Source organism: Emydura macquarii, unplaced genomic scaffold (assembly GCF_026122565.2).
Source record: "Emydura macquarii macquarii isolate MOO-44397 ecotype Brisbane River unplaced genomic scaffold, CSIRO-AGI_Emac_v2 contig_3451, whole genome shotgun sequence".
NCBI classification, from domain to species: domain Eukaryota; kingdom Metazoa; phylum Chordata; order Testudines; family Chelidae; genus Emydura; species Emydura macquarii.
Genome location: NW_027133588.1, coordinates 9,080,349 through 9,097,272, shown reverse-complemented (window position 1 = coordinate 9,097,272; position 16,924 = coordinate 9,080,349). Strand labels below are relative to the sequence as shown.

Genomic DNA, 16,924 nt, shown 5'->3' with positions numbered 1-16,924 from the left:
CCTGCACTATAAAACCATCTCCTTCATCTTCCAATTTATATAAAAGAGGGTCCATGGCTATATTAAATAAAATAGGGGAGAGCGGGTCACCTTGCTTAACTCCACTCTTAATTAAAATAGGTTCTGTCTTATCCTCACCAACACTAATTTCAGTGTAGCAATCTGTATACAAATCCTTTACAATATCAATAAAACTCTCTGATATCCCAAATCTCTTTAACCCCTTTAAAATGTGCCCATGGCCAACCGAATCAAATGCCTTAGCAAGATCAATAAAAACAACAGCTATTTCATCTTTATTTTTCTTGGCCCCTTTAATTAACTTTTCTAAAATCGATATATTTTCCTCACAGCCAGAGGCTGCGATAAAACCTTTTTGTCTGGGGCATAATTTAACAGCACTTGATAATCTTTTAGCTAAAATTTTTGTATACAACCTAATCCAAATCGAACCAATAGTCAATGGCCTCCAAGATGATATTTTCTTCAACTCTTGTGGATCCTTGACTTTAGGAATTAGGATTGTACGATTGCTTTTAAAACACTCTGGAATCTGTCTATTTAAAAACCAAATATTAAAAATCCTTACTAAAATCCTACTGTCTAAATTATAAATATCCCATAAATCCTTAACCTTAATTCCATCTGGTCCAGGAGCACTACTATTATCAATCTCTCTTAAGGCTTCTCTAATTTCATCAATTGATAAAGGCCAATTTAAAATTTCATTATCTACCACTTCTTTTACTTTTGGCCATCCTCTGGTATTCCCATGTCCTTCTCTACCCAAAATTTCTTTATAATAGGTTTCAATCTCCTTAACTGCTATCTTACATGTCGCTTTATCAGGTTCTCCCATAATGATCCTAGCCAACCTTTTCTTATCTTTTTCAAAGAGGGTTTGATAGAATCTAAATTTAGCTTTTCTCCCAGCATATTTTCTATTTCTATTATATTTATCAGGAGGCTTACCCACTTTTCTTCCTTGTTTCCCATTATCATTCTGTATATTATTTTCTTTATTATTTTCCAAATTCTCTACATCTTCATGAGGAGAGTTCATCAACAATTTACATAATTCCTCAAATAATCCCCAACCTTCTGCTACAGTGGCAGAAGCATTTAATTGCTGTTCAATAAAATCCAATTTCTCTAAAATACGAGCCCCATTACACCTAACTCCTGTTAAAAACCTATCAATTAAAATTTTATCTTTTAAAGGTTTAATTTTCTCACGTGGAGGAATATCTTCTAAAATATCTCCCATCCCGCCCTCTTCCCATAAAACCATAGAATCTTCATCCTTTTTAACCTTATTCTTGGCCAGGTCCCTCCTCTTATCTGATATTTGCTTATTTGTTTTTGTTTTTAATTCACTTTCTATACACTTATTAATATTTCTAATCCCTGCATATTTTATTTCAAGCTGAATCAATAATTCAATTTCCTCTTCTGTCCATACCCGAGAGCGACTTGTTTTCCCAACCACTCTAGCTTCCTTTCTTTCCTCATTCCTCACCGCAGGATGCCTATGTCTGATGTGTTGACTCCGCCCCGAGCGAGTGTAGAAGGCAGACCCACAGACCGTGCAGGCATACTTCTTCTCTGAGTTATCCACCTCCTTGGGCCTGCACTTGGGGTAGTGGCAAGCTATGTTATGGAACTGCGAATATTTACCACATTTTTTGCAAATAACTCTTATTGAAGTGCTTTTATGTACATTATTTATATGCTTCGCCCATTTACCGAAACTAGCTAAAATTTGTGAACATATAGGGCAATTAAAACAATCTACGGGATATTCTAAATAAAATATTCCCTCTTTAAATGAACTACTCTCTTTAAAACTAGCTGTATTCATAAAATTTGTATTAAAATTATCTCCTAAAATATTTCTTCTATTTTCCATAAAATCATGTTGTAAATTATTAAAATTGGTATTATTATTATTAAGATTATTAAATTCTATCAAATATGGATCATCAAAAGAATCTAAATATTTGTCATAAAAGCTAGATTTAGAATCGATTATCTTAAGGTCACTATATAAAACATTCGTAAAAGCCATCGGTAAAAGATTAAAATCTAAAACTTGGCTCTCACTAAAATCCTCTTGTTCCTCCCGAACAACACTCTTCTCTCCAACTCGGAGATTAAAATCATCCATAAAACCAGCTATTCCATCTTTTACTCTATCTATAGCATGAGGAGATAGCATCGGTCCGGCTCTATGAATAATACCCCTAATCAATTTAACACTACTAGCCGGGGCATCGAAACTAGTAGCGGGGGCGTTTTTAACCCGGTCCAGCGCCAATCCGGTATGAAATAAAATTTCTGTTTTCTCCATAGATTTAAAAGATACTACCCTTCACAGGGGGAGGCTACCCTTTCCAGGGGGAAACTAACCCGTTACCAGGGGGGACTAACCCGTGCCTGGGGGAGGCTAACCCTTACCAGGTGGTAGTACTACAAGCTACCGAACTCTGTCCAGTACATGTGATAAGACCACTTATTTCAGCCTATTTGGCCTATTTAATCCTTCGCCTCTCTCTTGAGATTGCCAGCAAGGTGGGACTGGAATGAATTATACTGATAGTCTGTGTAATGTGAACAGTGACTTCATGCAAGTTAACAAATAGCCATCATTTGCTAACAGCTGTCAAGTCCCCTAAAAACAAGGCTGGATTTAAACTGGTGTCCTAGATGTTGAAGATTGAAGACCTGGGAACCACCCGGCTCCCCTGAAAAGTTCAATTCAAGCCCACGCAGTAGTTGAAATGTGATGCAGGGTGCAGTTGCCCAAAACCATGATTATGGAACTGCTACATATGTTTATCAAGTATGTTCACAACAGACTTTGTGTAAGCCTGCTTTTTATTCTATTTTATTCTTATACCACCCACATCACCATATCGTCTGAGAGCCTTTCTGTCCCAAAAGTTGGTTCATTAATTCTTTGCTCACAATCTTGAATGTGGCCATTCAGTAAATGCTTCTCGAGTCTACAGTAGGTACATCATGTAACATTCAGCAATTTCACTGCAATCACACTCTTACAGTTCATACTTTCAACCTGTACCATAACTCCAGTTTAATTCTAGGCAAGACCTCCCACTTATACAGTGTCATATTGTCCACCCTCCTTTGTAAAGTGCTTTGAGACATACTGATTAAAGGTGCAATATAAGAGCAAGATATTATATTATTATTATTATCTACTGAAAATGTGGTGATCCTGAGGTACAAAGTGATATTAGAGTGGTGTTGCCTCTACCTTTGCTTCAGTGGAAATCCATGACACATTTTCAGCCTATGGTGAAAGGTCATCGACGTTTTTAGTGCAGAGTCCTGAGATTCAGCGTTTGCTGTCTGTTATCACATTAGCTATGCTGCAAGCGTTGTGTATCTTCTCAGGCTTTTCACAAGGATCCGGTTGAGTAATTTGGTGTGTTAGAAGGTGGAAGTTGTCTTGTTGGAGTCTTAATTGGTGACTTTTGGTACTAACATTTTTTGCATAAAACACATTAATTAATTTGTTGTATTTTTGACAGTTGCATGAGTGTCCTTAGAGTGGTTCAGCTCCACACTGCTCCCTATTCTCTGCTGGGCCTAAATGGTACAATCTAGCCTTTAATACATTTTTTAAAAAGAGTTCCCTCATTAAATCCTTCTATGTCATTAATGCTTTGTTCAAAACATGTGTAGGATTATCTCACAGGCTAATCTCGCAGTCCTTTTGGAAATAATGTTATTAAATTCTCCTCATTTAGGCCTTTGATGAAAGCAAGTCTTATCAGTTAATCTTTCACTAACAGCTTTCCTCATTTCCTTTACCACTTGTGGAGGACAGTGATCTGGATCTGGTGCTTTGTCTGCCATAAAACCATTTCCATTTCTCTTCACCCATTCTCTAACTCCTGCCAGGAAATCAAATCCTGGGCTTTGTTTTGTCATCCTTACCCCAATTCCTATTTCTTTTGTTTTGTTTTGTTTTTAATCAGATAAATGTCTATTTCCCCTACTCTACGTTCTACAACAATTCTATAGTTTGGTAGAAACATTCTCTGTAATTTTATATTCTGTATTATTTCTTCTGGCTCCTCTAATTACTCTTCTTTTCCCTCAGCTTATTTTTATGTACCTCCCAATCCTCCTCATTACCACACAGTTTATATTTGTAATACTTTTAAAAGGCTCCTGCCTATTGTTTACACTGCTCTAGTCTTTACATCACTATTTAGCCACATTGGCCTCTGTTGCCCTTTTCCCTCCATACACATTTAACGAGGAAGAATTCCAATTTCATTTTCTTCAGATGACTATTTCCCAGTTCCTGCCGCCCAATAGGCTTGCTACACATTACAGACTTGTAATCACAGTTCCTCAAGGCAATTTCTGTACTCCATCAAAATCAGCTCTCCTGAAGCCATGGGATTTTCAAGGCCAATTATACTGGGCCACATCCTTAAATCCATGTTGAAACAAAGATTCTATTGACTCCAGGAGTTTTGCCTAAATGAGCTCTTCAGGATTTGATCCACTTTGACCAATATGATCCTCAGTACACCCAAGCTTCACATTTATTCAATTAAACTTGGCTCACTTTAAGGATAAGACTAAAATTGCCTAAGGCTACACAGGCGGTTTTCCTCCTGTTCTTTTTTGGAATAACTATTTCTCTTGCCACCATTACAGAAATAGCTGTAAAATCAGTTCATTGTCACCAACATTTTTTACATATTGATGTGCCTTCCTGTGACTATCAGTTAGTGATTTTAAACCTGCTGTCTGATCTGCTAGTACCACAGCTACCTATCTCGTATGGCCCCAATTTATTATAATATCTGAATGCCTCACAATGTTTCATGTTTTTATTTTCACAATACCCCTGTGATGTAGAGAAACTGATCCTCAGTTTACAGGTGGTGTGCTGAGGCGCAGAGACACTAATAACTTGCCCACGCTCACATAGAACGTCTGTAGCAGAGCAGGGATATGAATCTGAGTCTCTCAAGGTCCCACCACAGTGCCCTAACCATTGGTCTATCCGTCCAGTCTGCTTACTTACTGTAAGTGATAATAATCCCATAAAGAGATCTTATCTTCCTCTTTAGATCTAACAATAAAAAATGGCACACTTCCCCAGTAACAATATCAGAGAGAAAATCATAACATACTTATTGTATAAGGTCAGAGAATTCAACTAGCATTTATATTTGTGCCCACAATATTGTAGACAATCATTAAGTCCCTCCATTTCTTTTGGGCTTGCAAAGACAGAATTTGTTAACATGCAAATACTAAACTGCCTCTTTGTGAGTGCAAATGACTGTGTGCACTAACTTGTGAGAATGCATTTAAAGTTGTTTTTGAAAACTTGGGGCACATGGTTTATTAGTGGAAATTCACTTATCTAAACTAATAATCTTGGGCCAAAATTGGATGTCAGTAATACCAACAGAAATCTGAAGAATTTCCACTGACATAAAATAATAACAGTAATAATATCTGATTCATCAGAACCTCTCAAAGCACTTCACTATTGCTAATGCATTTATCCTCAGAATAGCCCTGTGAGATAGGGAAATATCATCATCCCCATTTTACACATGGGGAACTGAGGTACAAGGAGCTTACTTGGCATGATCAAGATCACATAGGAAGTTTGTGGCAGAGCACACCCTTGAACCTGGCTCTCACTTTGGATTGACTTCTGCTGAGTTACTCTGAATTTATGTTGGTTTTATTGAGAGCCAAATGTGGATTTTTGTTTTCAGAGATGCATCCATAAAACAATTACAGGGAGAAATCTCAGCTGCTTTGTTTTATTTTGTTTCCACCTCTGAATGAGAGTGGCAAAAGTATTCCCCCTTCTTTTCTGCTTTCCTGTGATGCTCTCAGGGTGGCCAAATAAATGAGCGATGTAAGCAAGAGGACAAACTAAAGCAATTTCTATCCTTAATGTCATGTGGGAGAAAAATGTCAGGAGGGATTTAGAATCATATTACTTTCAAAGGCGCTTGACTAAGGGTTTGCAGAAGGAAAATCAAAATGAAGGATTTGTCGGCTCTCCACACAGAGGATTGTCATTCTGGATTTGATATAAAGCCCATGGAAGGAAGTGAACTACAGCAGTTGAAAAGATATAACCTTAAGTGCTCTTCAAACACATCATATGTCCTTCTGAGGAAATATTGGAGTTTTGGGTTTTCATTTGGGTGAAAAATGTTGATTTTTCATGATAATTCTAAGCAGTTACTTTGTCACAGATGGGCAATGTTGGGGAGATATATGAAACCAAAGTCACTTGTGGCATCGGTGAACAGCAGCTGGTCCGCTTCCTTTGCAAATTGTTGATACATGTCACTCTATATACAGTAAGCTTTACTCTCAGTGATGCATCATTATGTTCAGTTGTAAGAACATTTCCAATTTTGCAGAACTAATTTTCCATGTGCAGCATGTATAAATTACTTATTTAATCTTCTCCAATGTTAAATAGCCATTTTTCAATGCAGACTTAGTTGCAAGAAAAACATCTGTACCAAATTTTAATTTTGCATTGATGCTGATTTGATGATTATTCAGAAACATATTACATGCTAAGAAAGGCAGTAAAGAAAAAGTGCTCCCTCCTAATCCACAGTGGAGAAACTAATGGAAAAGTATTATAGAAAACATCCTGTAACATTGTCATAATACAAGGTTTCTCCCTTTTCTTTGTCCCATAAGGCATATTCAAACCCACACATACACAATGATACCCAGGGATTACTGGTCTGTGTGTAAAAAATGTTAGCCAGAACATTCCCTCTCTCTTTTACTAGATATGGGCAGTTGGGAATCTAATAAAACAAACAAACAAAAACAAACACACATGGAACTATATAGCATTTGATACCTTCCAAGCACCTTATAAACAGTTAATTTCTATTCTGATAAACAGCATATTTTTACTGACATTATTCCTGTAAATAATATTACTTTTCTTAACCTGGTGTACTTGCTCTGAAATATTGGTTTCATGAATGTTAGTACTATTTACATTTTGTGGGCCAGATCTTCTACTGGAGTAAATCAATATAGCTTCTCTAAGTTCAATGGGTCTGTGCCAAGTTGTATTGGTGTAGGAGACAGCCTTCTTTTCTGTTAGTTGCATAGTACACTGGGATTGTATTCAAATTTCATACAAAACTAGAAAATAAATTACAAAGTCTCCCAAATGCCTGTTAATTACCTTTTGAGACAGATATGATGCTGATGATGTTATTTATTATTTATACAGTGCCCCAAATTGGGCTAGGCACTATACAGGGGGAAAAAAAGACATAATATGGAAGAAATTCAAAACAAGTGACCAGATCCTGCAAACAAACACAGTTATTACTAGTCGGGGAAGAACAGTGATTTCAATGGAAATGTTCATAGTAGTGAGCAATACACTTGTAATTAGTTTTTGCAGTACTGGGTCCTACTACTGGAATTACTACAGGAAAAAATGAGTGAGAAAAATAATTGCAGGGATGAGGCAGGACAAATTTACAATATGAAGATCACATATTTACTTAGTTACAGTATATTAGGTTCCAGTCAAGTTCTTTTTATGTTAAAATAATTCCATAAATAATCTCCATTTATAAAAACTGGTAAATTAATTCCAGTGGGCTGCCGCATGTGTTTGTTAGCAATTCCACCAGTAGCTAAGTGGTTTAGATCCTAATCTCCAAAAGCTTTTAAACCCTTTTCAAATCACTTTTGCCCTGGTGGTGCCCTTCTTTCCTATATGATTGATACACAGCAGCAAGTGGAAAGCAACAATACTGCTTACAAACTTCCTCACAGCAAGTCTCACTCAGCTCAACAGTAATGACATGCTGTTCTCTCAGTGGGGAATTTCCCTGATATAGCCTGAATATTCCTGAACGTTTAGAGACCACTGCATTGCACATATGAGGACAGTATGGTAAAAGTGGCACACACATTGCTCACCAATTTTTCCTGGGAAGCAAGAAATCATATTAGACAATCCTCGAGCTGGCTCTCTGAAATTTCTATTATTGTACAAGTGATTTAATGCCCTAAGTGCAATTTCATTGCATCATTAAAATAAGGGAAATTGCTCATCGTAAGAGTCCAATCAGCACCAACTGAGGTAAATAGAAAGTTTTGCTAGATCGTTCCGTAAGAAATCCAGCAATATCAGAAAAGCTTATTAGTCATTATTAATAAAGTTAATTTATCAAGTCACTTGATAAGTGTATAGTATAAAACCTAAACAAATGAAGGTGGACCCGATCTTAAAAGGTGCAGATTCCACAGTGATGGACATGAAAAAAGGGCCCAAAGGCTTGTCTCCACAGATAAATTAATCTGGATTAAGGTAGGATGTAGATTTAAACAGGAATAGCTGTTCCTGATTGAGTGCTCCTGTGTGAGTGCTCTAATCCCAGAATAAGAATGCCTTAATCCAAATTAGTTTAATCCACTTGATTTATTTGGATTAAGATCATTCAGATTGTGGTACTCTTATTTCAGAATTAGAGTATTCAGACAAGGAGTTAATCAGGAATAGCTATTCCAGAATAACTCCCTGGGTAGCAAAGCCCTGCATAGAAATTTCTACCCCCTTTTCATTTAAAATTGGATTTTCTGGTGTTCAGCACCTTGCAGGGTTACAACATATATAACAGATAAATATTGCCCTAGGATCATTTTAAATTCACAGTCACAAAGGTATATTCTTTAGGGGAAAAAACTAACACGAGTCAGCATCATAGACTTTTGATTGCACTAAATTGCTACCGAAAATGAATTTAATCAATTTCACTGCAATTATTTTCTGTTGTAGAAACATAAGCAAAAAAATGCCATCAAGGAGCAGCTGGAAGCATTGTAGTTTTCTGATAAGCAGCTACAGAAGGGAACATTGTTGTATTATTGGTTAAAATGGGCAGCTAAAACCACAATCAAACACTGCAAAAACACCACATTGCAATTGATGGCTATGCTGCTGCGAAGCTGTGGTAAGATCTCTAACCTTGTGCCATAGAAATATTGTTGACATTAATTTCATATTTGTTAAATAAGTTCCTTTCTTCTTCACTTCAAGATCAACATCAATAAGAATTTAAGGTAAAGTTATTTCTGATTTCTGAATTTACCCAAAAGGATTTTTCTAGCCATTTCCACAGTGTAATGGACTGACCATTTCGTTAAACTCTCCAGCTATTTTAATTCACCGATTTACTGGTTACACAAAGCTGACTATACCGATTCTCAGCAGAGCCTTCTCCATTTTTTCCAGTCTAATGACAAAATGCTGAGGGCAGGGGCTCACTCTTCATCTGGATGGGTAGCATAAAGCCAGATTTCTATCTTCTAGTTAAACAGCTCCAGATTTAGGCAGTCTGGGGCTCCTGCACAGCTCAAATGCTGCCTTCTCTCCAGCCCACATACCCTAGCCCCATCCCACCTTGGATTCACACTCATTCTTGGTTGGGACCCACCACTTCTCCTTTGAACAGGCTGAGTCTATGTACTTCCCAGACCACTGTTCCCGCTATTGAGGCAGGCTGGGGTCTATCCCTGAAGAGGAAGGACTCCACCTCCACTTTGCCAAACAGAGGACAATGTGTGAAGGGGTACCTCTACCTAGAGTCAAGACCAGGTGTCAGCAACAAGGACCCCCAAGCACAAAGTCCTCTTCTGGGATGGTGTTGGTGGGACTCCTCAAAGCAGTGGATTTCAGCACTAGCAATCAAGATGAATGGGGCAGTTCACACCTCTCCAAGCTTTTTTTTCAGGCTTCTCTGCAGACTAAGGCAGAATCACTGCATTGTTTACGCTTGAGATGTCACAATCATGAGGGCCAGAAAAATGATTGTTAAAATACAAAGTTGAAAATTCTGAAGTATTCACATGAATCCAGGAGCATGGTCCGAGGCAATGGGCCTAGAGTACCCATGAATAATACTACTGACCTTGAGATCAGACAATGTTCTTAAAGGAATCTGGTTTGACTCCAATTTCAGAATGTGCATTCTCTTTTATCTGATTAACTAAATCACACATTAATTTACACTTGGTGCAGCTGAGGAGATCTGGGAATGTGGAGGAAGCCCCCAGAGACTGCACAAAGCAGGTTTTATTTACAATACAATTCATGTGCAAAGAATACAAAGTCTCATTTCAAGGTCAATATTATTCCTCATGTGATGTTTTTCATATAAATACAAAGGAGATGGAGAGAGGTGCACCAACCCGTCTTGAATATAGAAAAGGAAAAAAGGACTTACTGTGCTCCATTCTGTATTAAACCACTTAGCCCCACAGGGTTTGAGGTAGCAGGATTGCTGGCTGGGAGGTCTTTCCAAAAACGAACATTCATAAGGGTTCAACACATCAAAACTGCCTTCCGTTTTTCTAATACAAATGACTTCTCGCTGTTGGGTTCCGCTGCCACATTCAACTGAACACTGCATCAGGGCACAGAAAGGGAGGTGGAAGTCACATTACAGCGTACTTCTGATATTCTAGTCATGTACTCTAGCTACTCTCATAAATGATGTATGCATTTTAGACAAGTATTCCGTGCCAGCAGAGATAGATAGACTTTATAAGTATTAAGAAGGAATCTGAAGGAGGACTCTTTAAAACTTGGTTTGCTTATGCACCAAATCCCTGGATACAGATCTGGACTGCAACATTTTGAAGTCTTATCCTTGTACGTCCTTCGTCCGTACCTCCACTGAATTGATGCAGATTTATCATCTCATCCCCAGCCTTGCAGACCGGATCATTCACTCTGTCCTATGCACTGCCCACAGCCCAACTTTATTTTATGTTAGGAAACTGCAGGTGAAGAGTGGATTTGAAATACTGCTGCTCCAGAGGCCCCGATTCAGCAATGCACTTCAGTGCATGCTTATTGTTAAGAATTTGATTAGTCCCATAGAAGTCAGTGGGACTCCTCGTGTGTTTAAAATTAAGCCTGTGTTTAAGTGTTTCAGTGGACCAAGGCTACACAGCCTTTTATCACATTTTTGCTGGAGCACAACAGTCAGCTGAGCACTCTGCAAGAACTTGCAAGTTCAAGGTTTACAAGCGCTGTCCTTTGAGCTGCTCCATGTGGCTAGCCAGTAAACAAACGACACACAAGATTTCAATGATTTATTTATTTGGGCACCAAACTACATTTTTCAAAACCGTCCATAAAGAAATAGGATTACTGGGATGAAAAAGAAGAAATCCTTACACCTGCCATACTGAAGCAGCTAAAACACTAATTTTTGTTCTACAGAATATAGAAACAAGTAATATTTTGTCAGATCAGGAAGCCCCCTAATCTAATTACATATTTCCAGCATTTTACATTAGTTTCAATTCCATTAATTTAATTGATGCCAAGGAAAGAAAAAAGAAAATGAAGTACTTTTTAAAAAGCATACCTTTCAAACTGTTCAGAGTAAAAAAAAAAATTATTTTATCTTTCCTGGGTCTTGTTATCTAAAATTAGACATAGGGTAAAATTTTCAGAAATGCCGAAGTGATTTAGAAGCCTAAATTCTATTGACTTTCAAATGAGAAATAGGACTGGTCTACACACAGCTTTTATACTGCTTTAATTACTCCAGTTTAGAAGGTTTATACTGCATCCACATTAGGTGATTGTACCACCTTAACTGTATCAGTTTCCAAACTAGTATGGATAAAGCAGCACAAAAAGAGTGTGTAGCAAACCCCTCAAGCCTAAGACATTTTGAAAATGAGGCTTGGGTTCCTGTCACTTAGACAGTTTTGAAAAGTTTGCCCCTAAACCACCATACCTACCTTGTAGATCACTGGGAACCAATGGAAGATACATACCGGGCAGTCTGCAGGTGATGGAGCAGCATTATCAGAAATACAGTTGGAGGATTTAGAGAAAGCCAACAAAACATTTTTTTCCAAAAAACTACTAAAAACATTCAGATGCTGAATGGATTATATCAGGAAACTTTTGTGTTTCCTGTAGAGGAACTGTAACTGTTGATTTGAATTCAGAGCATGAAATTCCAACAAATGTGAACATTAGCAAAACCAAACCAAAAAGGATACTCTGACTAAAGCCAGGACAACACCATTCTTTAGTTTCCTAAGCTATGCTAAAAGTAAACAAGCAGAAGGTGTAAACACAGGATTCCTTATCTTTAAATTTTATAGCTGTTGCTTGATTTCTGTACTTGGTCTCAGCACATTATATTTATATGGCAGTTTCTTTTTCTTACTTATAGAAAGAGGAAGGTCCTTCACTGTCTTGAGAAGTATTGCACACATTTTATTTTATCACAAGGATTGATTTTGCTCACAAAGCAAAATTTACAGGAAATTTAGGCTTAAATTTGGAGATAATACACTTTTATTAAGCTAAAATATCAGTCCATGATATTAAACTGAAATAAGTTGGAGGCTTTCCACTCTAAAGAAACATTTTGTTATATTTGAGTAGGACTGGTAGCAGTAAAGTTCGTAATGTGATAATGCATAACCTGAACTATGCCAGCATGGGATACAGATTTTTGTGAGGCTCTGTGAAAAGGAACATTGAAGATAAACATTGAGAATTCACTAGGTTTTAGAATCCAATTTAGCTTACAGCAGACATCAGAAAATAAGAATCATGGACTCAGTCTGATCACAAATCAGGAAGCTTATCTGTTAGGATATATTCTAAGAATAATAAGGGATGTTAATCACAACCTTATCTCCTTTTAAGGCCTAAAGAGATCTTCACAACCAACATTTACCTTATTTCTTAACCTATGCACCAATTAATAACGTTTACTTACAGCCAGCAAACAAGCCTCCCCTTTACCAAATGCATGGTAATAGCCTAAAAAACATTTTCTGTTTCTCCTTGTTTACTTTAGTGGAATTGAACACACCTGCGAGCTTCTAATATAGATCAGATGACATCAGTGGAAGAGTTTTACTTCTTTTCGAGGAAAAGGCTAACACCACCACATATTCCCCATCTGTAAAATGGGGATAATGATACTGACCTCTGTTGCATCTACTGATGAAAAGCACTATATGAAAACTAAGTATTTATTATTATAATAGACAGATCTTTCCCCTTCTATACAAAACCTCCCTAGACTCCTACATTACCAAGAGTGTTACAAATCTTTATTACCTTTTGTTGGCCAGTGACTTTTTAGCATGTATGTATGTTTGTTTTTGCAAAGAAAAAACCCAGCTGATTATATTCACCAAACAACCTGTGAAATAACTGCACATATCCAGGACTCTGTTCCGCTCTGTCAGGATCACAGCCTTCCTGGTACCTTGTGCCTGTAGGGATCAGGTGTCACTGACCTTGTGGCAGCATAGGGAACCCTCAGCAGCTCCACTGTTCAGGTCCTCTTGCTCACTCCGTGACAAAGGGGCTACCGAACGCTCCCTGTGTTACCACAGGAGCCATTCAGCAGCAGAGGGGCCTCCCCCACACCTGGGGCTTGTCCGCCTCCTTGCAGTTCTGGCTAGGGAGTCTCTGCTCTAGTATCTGAACTTCTGCATTATCTGAATCCCTTTCTTGTCCCGCAGCATGAGATCCATGGGGGACAAGAAAGGGATTCAGATAACGTTGAGACTTGGATAATAGGAATTCGGATGAACTGGACCTGCTCTGGACATCTGCCACAAGATTTACTTACTAAGTTACTTAAACATAGCACTCCCTGTTCCTCCCCCACTGGGCCCCAAACCTGCTGGAGGGAAGGCAAAAAAACCTTGGCCAGACTGGTGGTGAGAGGGAAATTTCCTTCTCAGTCCCCAGGGAAAAAAGGGGAACTAGTACAATGCTCATAGTGAGTCAAGAAGAAACCCAGTTCTTCTCTGACTACATGGGTGGGAGAATGGATGCTGCCAGCCCAGTCCAGGTGAAAGAGGGCTTCTCTGGGACTGTACGGGATATAAATACTCTCCCAGTCAGCTGGAAGGACAGTGCTCCTCTCCCCCACCTCCGACCTGGTCCAGCCATTTCCTGCTCCTCCCCACTCCATCCAGTAAGATTTTCCTTTCATCTCGCGACCGGTTGCAGAGGGAGTCCATAAAGGGGGCAATGATCTCTTTTTCTTCTGGCCAGCCAGACAAGGATGCACCACATACAGTTGCAGTGAGCACAATCTTTAACTATTAGAAATCAGGATGTAACCTATGGGGGAGGACATGTGGAGGCAGATTACCCCACATCTGTTTCCTGGCAGGATTTCACCTTCCTTTGAAGCATCTGCTGTTGACCACTGGCAGAGACAGGGTCCTGGGCTAGATGGATCTTGGATCTGATCCAGTATGGCAATTCCTATGTTCCTATTTGGTATGGGTATAATCAGCACTCCTGGAGAAATCCAAGATTGAGTTTCTACCAGCACACTGCGAAAAGAAACGTCTTTGTTTGTTTTTAAAAAGGAGGGATGTGATCACTGATACTGCTCCTCATTCAAGCAGGATTATAATCACCAACCCACTGAAGGTTAGAGTTCATTTCTGTAGCCTTACAAATTCTCATATTCTGTGTGGTTTTTAGAAAACGCCTGAATCTGCCAGGATTTTCCTTTAATGTTTGCACATATCTATGTGAGGTGGTGTTGGTTCCAGTTCTGAAATGGAAATTTGGCTCACATGGGCTCTTATTGCTTGTTTAAAGGTTAAATACACACGATACTGTTCCTGGCATTGTTTGAAAGGCCTTTAGAAGATTATTCCAGCAGCATATTGGTTTCTATGTTGCATAAAAGGGTATGATTTTCAAAGGTTTACTCTGGCCTAAAACAATTGAGTGTTATTAAAAACGGGGATTTTGTTTACGTTTTGGGTGGAATTTTGTGATCCCTTGACCAGATACCCACAAAAACCTTGGCACCAATGAAAAAGTACAGGGTATGTTGAGAAAATCAGCATACAGTTTACCTAGGATATTCTAATATACACGTATAGTGGAGTAGCTTTGAAATAGCAAAACTCAGAACCTTACTATTCCTGCAGCAGAGAGGCTGCAAACTCCTCTTAATAGCACAGTGATAACTCTTATTAGGAAGAACAGGAGCAAATCAGCTACTGCACAGAATAAACTCTAGGAGAAACAGTGTAGCTGCATTTTCTTTCACTGCTACATAGAACATCACTGCCACTCCCCGTCCTTCAGTGGTTCTACCCAGAAAGCTTTAATAGTTAGCCAAAGCTCCAGAAGCTGCCCTGACCACACTTCTTTCACTGGATGGAAAAGAGCTACTATCCTCTTACGATAATGCTATTTCTATTTTAGAGAAATGCAGTTATATGTGGAATCTCTGGTTGTAATCCTGGTTCTGCTGAAGTCAATAGGAGTTCTGCAATTAATTTCAGTGGGGCTAGGATTTCACCCTCTGAATGGATGTTTATATAAGTAGAATGGATCCAAAGTTTCAACAGAAGATGACTGATGCATTTTCTCTCTGTTTTAACCTTGTTTTACTCAATGGTGAAGTCAGAGTGGTGAGTTTGTTAAGGACAACAGGCACCAGGTTGTAATAGGTCAGTGAAATGAGAAAAACGCAAGTGGAAATGGCAAATAAAAACACACGCAATATACTAAGGGACAAGCAATGCACAGTATCTTCTGCTTTTGTTGGCATCTCCCTCCATTTGTCCAGTCCTCCATTCCACTCCCACTAGTGTCACAGAATCATAGAGTTAGAAGGGACGTCAAGGGTCATCAAGTCTAATCCCCTGCCAACATGCAGGACTTGTGTCTAAACCATCCAAGACTGATAGCTATCCAGCCTCCTTTTGAAAACCACTGAAGGAGCTTCTGTGTCCTCTTAATTCATACAAATTCTCCACTGTGTTGTCTTTTCAAACTAATTATTGTTAGGATGGAGATTCTGAGTGATAACAGTGAAGAGATTTTTGGTCTTTTGTGCACTTTGAACCTTCAGAGATGACACAGAAATTGAAGTGAAATTCAGGGTCTCATGTTACAGAGAAAATCTAGACCAGCTCTGTAGTTAAAGCTATGAAACTGGTTCAGTATGTCACCAATCTGTAATCAATAATCACAATTGTCAACATATATCTATTTGAACAGGCTATATAAAATGATCCCTTTTATTGTAACTGCAAGGATATTTTGCCCTAATAGATTTTTGGTGTGTGTCCTGGGTGAAATGTGAGAGAGAGATTTTCTTCTGTTCTTGTATTGTCACAAAGGACTAGTATATGTGCAAAATAATAGATTACATTTGCTAATAACTTTGATAAATTACCATACAGTAAATGAGATTGGAATCAGGAAAACACTGAAAGAATGAAGGAAATACTTGTTTTTTGCAGGAGCTTAATTTAGATGATATAATTGTCTAATATTGATGATCCACCTGCTTTGAATGCAGTGTCCAAGTCTTAGAAAATGGACTGTCTAAGCATTTTTAAATGGATATGAGTAGAAATTTTCTGAGAAAACCTTAAAATGCTTCTTTTTCCATTTCAAAATACATATTTGAGCATTGCCTAAACTTATGCCCTGCACAATATGTGTTTTCAATTGAAAAAAAAAAAGCTTTTATGATGGGGCATTGCTATGGGTAGGCCTTTGAAAGCAGGCTCACCCAAGCTCCGCTTAATCTACCTTCCATGGCCGGAAGCAGGAAGTTAAAGAAGCGAACGGCTAAGGATCACTAAGCTGCCTGACACTCCAGTTATCAAGGTAGCTTAAATGGAGCATTGGCAGCAGTTTAGCCCTACTCTCTGCTGAAGCTACCTTGACAACTGGAATGTCGGGCAGCTTAGTTTTTCGGCCAGTTGCTTCCCGGACGTCCTGCTTCTGGTCACATGACCGGAAACAGGAAGTTCGGAAAGTGCTTGTTTTTCAGCCGGCCCACCCATGTCAGCCAGAGGCCCTGCC

At 38.5% G+C, this 16,924-nt stretch overlaps 1 protein-coding gene across 3 annotated transcripts in view; it reads right to left on the bottom strand.

Annotated features, from left to right (window-relative positions):
• Positions 1-16,924, bottom strand: part of THSD4 (thrombospondin type 1 domain containing 4) — a 597,500-nt gene that overhangs the window by 12,701 nt on the left and 567,875 nt on the right. For all 3 annotated transcript variants that reach the window (XM_067534792.1, XM_067534793.1, XM_067534794.1), the window contains one exon: positions 10,299-10,478. In XM_067534792.1, coding sequence (XP_067390893.1) covers positions 10,299-10,478 — 180 coding nt within the window. The remainder of the gene's footprint in view (positions 1-10,298; positions 10,479-16,924) is intronic.